Source organism: Rutilus rutilus, assembly GCF_951802725.1.
Source record: "Rutilus rutilus genome assembly, chromosome: 2".
Lineage (NCBI taxonomy): Eukaryota > Metazoa > Chordata > Actinopteri > Cypriniformes > Leuciscidae > Rutilus > Rutilus rutilus.
The window spans coordinates 35,056,384-35,064,767 of NC_140210.1; the positions used below are offsets into that span (position 1 = coordinate 35,056,384).

The window sequence follows — 8,384 nt, forward strand, 5'->3', positions numbered from 1 at the left end:
ATTTTGGTGTGAAAGGGCCTTTACATTTGCCAAAAATATAACTTTTTTTTTTTTTTTGTTAGTAAAAAAACAAACAAGCAAGCCCAGCCCAGGTGAGAAAAAGTAACGCAATTAGTAACTTTTTAGGGAGTAACGCAATATTGTAATGCATATTGTAATGCATATTGTAATGCATGTTCAACACTGAACATTCCTCACATTTCACGTCCGTGAATTTATACTACACAACTACACTTCTGTTATGATGCACTTCAGTGGAGAAGCAAGTTCTTTATTGAATACTATATATAATTTAAAAGTATGCATAGCAATATGCTAACACCCAAGTCGTCTCATGTGTTGAACACTATTTGTGTATTATGGATAGTTGCTTCCTATGCAAAGCATTCTAAGTAGGTCACTATAAGTTCCATGAAGTTCCCCATGTAGTTATGTTTAGGGGTTGGTTGGGGTCACATTGTATGAAATCATATTAAATTGGCACCTCATAAAATAGTTGTTTTCCCTTGAGATTGGGTTGTGTTGCCTTAGAAGGCAGCCCATTAGGTTTTGAAAAAGAGCCACACACACACACTGACAGCTTTAATCAGACTTATATGGATGCAGTGAATGTGAGTGTTTAGGATTAAGGTCTTTGCTTTAAGTTTCACATGAAAGCAGTATCGTCAGACAGTTAAGTTGCAGGTTTGTGTGTGAGATTGATATGCAGGCAGTGGAGGCACGTGAACCCTCCACGGTCCAGTTATGAGAACGATGACGCACTCCATTTGAAAACCGTCTGCCTCACTGCAGGCAGAGTGCAGCGCTCTGCGAAAGTGTGATTAGAGCTAAATGATTGTGTATGTGTGCACCCGCGCAAGTGTGCAACTTTGCATACGCAATTCATAAACTCTCCAAATGTCTGTGGCGCCGGAATCTGCCAAGAATGTGACTCAAATATCTCACATCTCCTCTCACTCCTCCCTGCATTTTATTCACCGCTTCACACACTATTTCAGCCCTGCTGATGTCTCTTGCAGTCTGTCTTTCTCTCTCCTTTTGGTACCCTTTCAAATTTAAACGTCATCCACTGTCTCTTTCATCCATTTACGCAGAGGAATATGAGTTTGACGGTGCTTATACTTTGAAGGCACATCAAAATATACAAGATGAAAACCTGTCAATGTGTTTAAGGGATAAATGGGAGTTGACGCACCCTCTCCACTCTTTATTTTCATCACTCAACAGATATTCTTAATGGTAATGAGAACATCATTAAATGCTGGGCATTAATTACAAATCCATACTTGGGTTCATTGTTTAACAAAGCACCTGTCTCTGAACACCTGTAATTAAATCTAAAAGACGGAGAAAAGAGGGGAGTGTCAAGGTGATGTGAAAATAAAGGTGACGTGCAATCTTGTCAAGAAGAGCTGGAAAAAGTAAGGAAGCAGAGGGAGTGAATTGGAAAATGTTGGTGAGAGAGGAGCTGATGATGAGATACAGAGCGGAAAGACCAAAAGAAGAAAGAGTGTGAAAAAACAGAATGTGTAATAAAGAAAGAGAGCTTTGAGCTGTGCTGAACTGCATGCTAGACAGAGATGTGGGAATGTATTAAAATTATTGATAATTTATACTGAATGAAATCCCAGCAGCAGCTAGAAATGAGAAATGTGTGATAAGTTTGTAATCATGTTTGTTAGAGAGAAAAGGCGATTTCAGCTCTGCAAAAGTGTGCACCTCTCTGCATAAATGAACTGAACAACACACTAAAACCATCTGTTTGTAAATGTCGCTACGTACCATGCAGGAACTTTATTTCTTTGACATTTCTTTCTCATGGGGGCGATTATCAACACCTCCAAACACTCATTGTGATGAGCAACTTCCGGTAAACTCACTTGCACACAAACACACACACGTACAAACACAAAATAAGTTGTTGCCCCTCCCTTTTCTGTTTTCCTCACACATATCCCCCATCCATACGATGCAATGACTCATTCTTGAACTAATATTCAGTGATATGACGTGGTCGCCACCCCTCCATTGCTAGCCAACTCATTGTGTCTCATTGTTAAGTAGCGTGGCCGACAGCCAATGTGAATGCAGATGGTGGGTGGGATGGTGAAGGGACAATTTGCGCAACTGTACTCCGTCCAATGGGGCATCGAGATTCAGATGTCTCGCATTCAAAGGCCTGATTCAAAAAATAGCCTCATGTATCATAATTGGCCATAAACAGTTTACTCAATTGACTGATGATTGACTAGTTGAATATAGTAATCATAGTCTGGCAGAGTCTACAAAAGCATAATTCATATGACACTGACATATTTAATCTGCAATCAGTACTAGATGTAACGCAAACAGGCTGAAGATTAAGCATTGGATGGAAAATGAAACAGCCTGCTGGCAGTAGTTTTTATGGACATTTATGTGGAATTGAGAGAAAAAGCACTTGAGCCTCTCACCGGGATTGTGTGTGTGTGCGTTCACATTTGTGTTAAGCACAGCCTGCCTTTGCACATGGTGGGAGACTGAAGCAAGCTTTCTACATCTTGCTGCTCTTTCAGTGAGACCCATCTGCTAAAGACAGTAAAGCTTTAGGAAGAAAGAAGAAAGAAAGAGAAAGAAAGGCTTTCTGAAGTCTTCTTTGACAAAAAAAATCAATTCAATAGCACAGCTGGAGTGCTTTGTGAATACCTTTTCCAATAACATCATCCTTTTGCGTCTTTTTGTCAGTTTAAGGGGTGCATTTACTTGCATAGGCCAGTGTGCACATGTCTTGCATACTCTGCAACTCTGAAATGAATTGAAGCTCTGAATGGTGGACAGTGCGTTGCATGGTAACTGCATGTTATAGTGAATGATGTTGCCTTCAAAGAACTTTACTCAAGCAGTGAAGAGTAGATGTGTGTGCACCAGTGTGTCTGTCTATTTGTCTGTCTGTCTGTATGTGTCAAGGAAGGTCAGACTGAAAGATGCGAGGGAGAGAAGGCACATGTGAGATTGTACTGTAGAGTCGTAGCCGTTGGATGAAGATATAAAGAAAGTACGCCCACACCAAAGATGTTTCGTATCCACAGATAAGCATTCATTTATTTGTCATGCTTTCCGTCAATTTGTGTTCTAGTGAAAAGATTCAGCAGCTCATTTTTTTCACATTCTTACATTCAAATGCATACATTCTGGGTACAAAGGTATAACTAATGCTTTGGTCATCTATGAGCGACCTCACAAACATGGTCGCTCGAGAGCACCTCAAGGCAGTTTGACCTTACCCGTCCAGCTGAGATATACATTCACACGTCATAAAAACAATTATAAGACATACATTTGTCATGGAAACATCTGTGGGACAAAAAAAAAGCAGTATTATCTGCTTCTCTACTGTCTCAGGGTAAACACAAAACAGGATATTGCTAGAATTAACAGTTGACCAAAAAGAATCTTTCCGATCTTTACCTATTTATTAACTTTAGATTGCATTTCTCCTTCTTTATCAGCATGTCCATCCTTTTTCATCTATCTCTTCGCCTCTACCGCCCACAACCACCCCTGCTCTCTGTGCTTTTTCTTTTTCTCTCCTTTTCCTTTTCCTTTTCTCTGTCCTCTTGTCCTTGCTCTCTCTGTTTGTTTTCCCTTAAGCCTTTCGATTCTTTATAGCAGTTCGAAAGAGGAGGAAAAGGGAATAGGCAAGGACCAGCAAAGAAAGCCATTGTCTTCAGCATGCCCACAAAGATCAGCCCAAACAGTCTGTATTTGCACCTGCTCTCATCACAACAGTGACCAATGGTAGACATAATTCTGAATGTCGACCAATCTGTCAGTAAGCACATTTTACTGATATTCCAATTGGCTTTGCCCTAAGTAGTCAATTCACTATTAAAAAAACACGTCTTTCCACTGTGTCCTCAATATATTGCCTTGCCTTGGAATTCAGTCTTAGTTTTAGCATTTTGCCTATTCTTTTTTGACTAGCTGCAAGCTGTTGATTGACTGGTTTGATTTTAAATCAGTACTTTAAATGAGAAAGGATGGAATTTGCTGCTATCCAGATAAAATCAGTTAAACTTGAATTTGAACAGAAGAATACAAGAACAAAAGTCTTGGAACAATGTAGGTTGTGTATTTCACAGTAATAACATAACATGTTAACAGTATTTTGACAGAAATAAAAAACATAAAAACAACAGCATTCGCACACTCTTGTGCCATTGATCTTTCCATTCACTGACCATTGAAATAATATCACAGACATTACTCACAGTGGCATTCTTGGCCATTCAGAACAGTGACAAACATAAGGCCTTTCATAGCGCTATTTACAGCTCCCTCTGCCAAGATGTCATATTTACACAAGTGATAATTGCTGTCATAGCTAGATGGTGATGTAATGAAATCTTTCGCCTTCTCTTGCGTGTACTCTCTGTCTCTCTTTCTCTTGCGCGTGCTTTCTCTCTCTCTCTCATTGTGTGTCTTATCTTGATTTAGCTGTATTGTAAGACTTTCAAACTCCTCACTTCAGTATGCTTTGTCTATCTTGCTTTGTTGCTGCACGCCGTTCCTTTGTGCTTTTCGAGCCCTGGATGGTTTTGAGACCCATCTGTTATAATAGAGGAAATATTACATTCGATCACTCCCAAGGGGAATAAAAAGATTTGCTCATTATGCTATTGTTACCAGTAACTACTGAAAAAAATTGAGCTATAGCCTTGTTGGAAAGAGGGTGTCACAGTGACATCACAAGCTATAATTACAACTATCATAGAAGCACTTAGAGTGGCTGAAAAGTCTAAAAGCATACAAATATTGTACGTAAACATAAGATGGAAATTTCTATACTCTGTCTGCACTGACTGTGACAGAAATGGCTTAGAATACACTTGTCCTCAAAAAAGAAGGACCGAGTATCTGCTTAACTAGCCAAGCCCTGTGAACAGCTTTCATTACTTTCCATTAAGGCCCTGTACTGCCCAACGTTCCCTGCTTACCCACTGTATCCTAAATCAGTGTAGTGCCCTCTAGATACCAGGAACTAGAGGCTCAAACTGAACAGAACAAAGATACAGGTGAGGTTGATGGTAAACAGGAATCAAGGCATTGAATAGTTAAATCGAGCAAACGGTTTTCCCTCCTCCAGAGAGGAGAAAAAATTAAGGGGAAGAGGGTTCTTCTGACATATTCAGCCAAACAGAAGATGGATGCAGACAGTCAAGACAGACATGGAGAGTAGCAAGAGAACAGAAGATGAGGAGCGAGAAGAAGAGGAAGATGGTGGCAGAGAGTCAAATTCGGGAGGGCACTCAAGCTCGAAGCAGCGCAGGGAGGTGATACCCGCATCTTCATTGCCGTAGTTGGCCCAATACTCTTCTGGGTCAAGCTTGGGAAGCAGAGCCTCTTCCTCCCCAAGCTCATACTTTGTGGATGTAGATGTGATAGAGGGATGTTGGGATTTTCCTCCATTTAAGGGGTACGCCCTGGTCTCTGAGGTTTTCTCATAGATACCCTTGGAAGTGCTGACGGGCTTGTTCTTGGAGAACCACCAGCGAGTCTTGGTGCTGAAGGTGGTGGTGGTGGAGCCAGCGAGGGAGCCGGGGTCGGGAAGTGGGCACAGAGCGAAGTCCATCTCCCTCAGGAAGCGCAGGTCCTGTCCACGACGAGGAGCTGGGGAAGCGCACAGAACCTCTGAGCTGGACAGACGGGCACTTCTGAAGAACTCCCACAGGGGACGAGCCTCGCAGCCGCATGCCCAGGGGTTGTTGTTCAGCCGCAAGAACTCAATGGAGGAGATGTCACGCATGGCCTGACCGGGCAGCTCTGCCAGGGAGTTGTTGAAGAGAAAGAGCATGGTCAGCCGGCCCAGGTCGCGGAAAGCGCGACGATTGACCTGACGGATTCTGTTGTCATGCAGCAGCAGGCGATCGAGGTTGACCAGGCCATGGAACACATTCTCGGACAGAGTGCGGATGCGGTTGCCATGCAGGAAGAGCTGGCTGAGGTTGATCAAGTCGGCGAAGAGATCGTCCTGGATGAAGTGGAGCTGGTTTTCCTGCAGGTAGAGGAACTGCAGGCTGTAGAGCTTGTGGAAGATGTCATGGGGAAGGGCGGCTAGCCGGCAGCGGTGCATGTGGAGGCTCTGAAGCTTCTCCAGGCCACGGAAAGCTCCACCCTCAAGGCGGTGCAGGTGAGGGTTGTCGCCCAGATCGAGCTCCTCCAGATCACGCAGCTCGCTGAATGCACCAGCCTCAATCCAGGTGATGTTGTTGGAGAAGAGCCACAAAACCTGGTATGTGATGAATTGATGGACAGAAAGGAAAGGAAAAGGGTAGAGGGAGGAAAAGGTAATGAGGTGAAGATGTTGAGAAGGAATACAAAATTAGTAAATTACACAACCAAAGGACTGATATCTTTCAAATGGATATTATATGTATACACTTCCTTACCTGTGTGCCAAAAGCAAAAGACCCCACTCTCAGTTCAGTGATGCGGTTGTTCTGCAGAAATACGCGCTGGGATTCGAAGGGCATGCCGTGGGGCACAATGGTGAAGTTCTGCGCCTGGCAGCTCACAGTCATGGGGGTCGGGTAACACACACACCGGTGAGGGCAGTTCAGCGCAGGCACGGGTTTTACCACGACCAGCCAGACAACCAGCCAGAGCGAGAGCGCGCCTGATGGAAAGAGAGGAGCGCGTCACATCACAAAGTCTCATTAGCGCATCGCATGTTTCCTGCCTAGAAGGGAGCTCTCCTGGTCCGTAAGTCTCATTTTATATACATGAAAATAAAATACAAAAGATAACAATGACTACTGATTTTTGAAAAATGTTCAAAATTCACGATTCTCAAAACGAATTTTCTACAGATAAACTAAAACGTTTTCTTCATTATAACAACGTATTTGTTTCCATCCATTCCTTTCCAAGTTGTGAAAATCATTTATCTCATTACTACAAGGTACTATAAGTTTCAACTCCTAAATTTAAAGTTAATTTTCACGTTTTAATTTTAAATTATCACTGCAGATCGTCACTTACAAATCTAATGCAACAATTTTAAAAAATTTTTTTTTTACATCCAGTTACTCCAAACATTATTCTCTCCATCTACATTTATTTCCAAGTTCAGAAAACATTTAACTTTTTAATACATGCGTACACTTCGTACAAATAAAATATTAATATAAAGCACTAAAACATTAATGCAAAACAGCGAAGCACCAGAGAAAAAGGCTTTTCCCTGCGTAAAGCCTAGCACATTTCCAACCGCCAATTTGGTCATATTCTAAATGCTAGAATTATTTAAAATGCATTCATTTCCATTAGAACAGTTAAGAAAGTTAAGCATTTAAAAAGCACATTCAGACTAAAGATGAAAATTGAAGAAGCAGAAACTCACTCTTAAAGTTGTGCGCAAAGGAGCGTTGGCTCCGCGTAAAAGTTGATGTTTCCATTTCGAACCAAAGCCGAGAGCGAGTTAGCCTGAGGAGTTTAGCCACTGATTCCCTGCTATCTCCGCTGATGCTCTGGTTCCCGAGTCGGAGCGACTGAGAGAGTGCCGAATGATGGGTCCTGGGCCCATTTTATACCCGAGCACAGCGCGCGCCTACGGCTGTGGGCACCACGGAATCTCTAGTACGTCACTAGTCGGGTCAAGCCCAAGCGAGGGTGGCAAACGGAAAAGGCGGGACGGAGCGAGGAGGGGAGGGCTCTCGCGCACCAGTTTGGACCGAGGGAAGTTCGACGTCTTAGCTCAGAGTTACGATTGTGGAGACGTAGTTTGGAAAGGGCGGGGGAGCGCAGGCACGGTGCCCGGTAATGACTGAACGACGAGCATGCGAGGAGGAGCGCACGAGGCACATGAAAGAGGCACACAGCTCGTTTCTTGGCTTTGCATCTGCGTCTCTTTGGATTATGTTGTCCTCCGCATTATTAATGAAACAAACGCATTGTTTATGCTCTGGAGACATAAGAGTCATGACTTCAAATATAGAATATAAAGCTTTAACACTGAGATAATCGTTAAGGGATTTAATAATGGGAGACTAAAGCAATTCCTAGCATTTACTGCTGAAAGGAAATTAAAACCAATACCAAATTTGGTCAAAATATGGGCAGCTTCCTGGAGTCTTAAGCCAATGGAACCTTATTTACTCCAAAGCTTTTTGCAATGTATGTATAGGCTTATGCTATAACACTGTCTGGCCCATATCCAATATATATTAGATTCATTAAAAGTATATACAGTATGTGAAAAGTGCTTCTTATGCTCTTGCATTCCTGTATATTCCTGTCCTGATAATCTAAGGCCAGATGTTCATTACTCCAGAATAAACCCAGACAACGTAATTAGGACCCTGACGCAAAATAAACAAATAGACGGACATGAAATATTGATTTGA

At 42.4% G+C, this 8,384-nt stretch overlaps 1 protein-coding gene across 1 annotated transcript; it reads right to left on the reverse strand.

The window, feature by feature from the left end:
- Positions 1-3,084: 3,084 nt before the first annotated feature.
- rtn4rl2a (reticulon 4 receptor-like 2 a) lies at positions 3,085-7,529 on the reverse strand. Its single transcript, XM_084397683.1, has 3 exons — positions 7,382-7,529; positions 6,429-6,655; positions 3,085-6,268 (listed from the first exon to the last, which is right to left on the reverse strand). The coding sequence occupies exons 1-3, from the start codon at positions 7,434-7,436 to the stop codon at positions 5,168-5,170; spliced, it is 1,383 nt and encodes a 460-aa protein (XP_084253809.1). The 5' UTR covers positions 7,437-7,529; the 3' UTR covers positions 3,085-5,167.
- Positions 7,530-8,384: the final 855 nt, after the last annotated feature.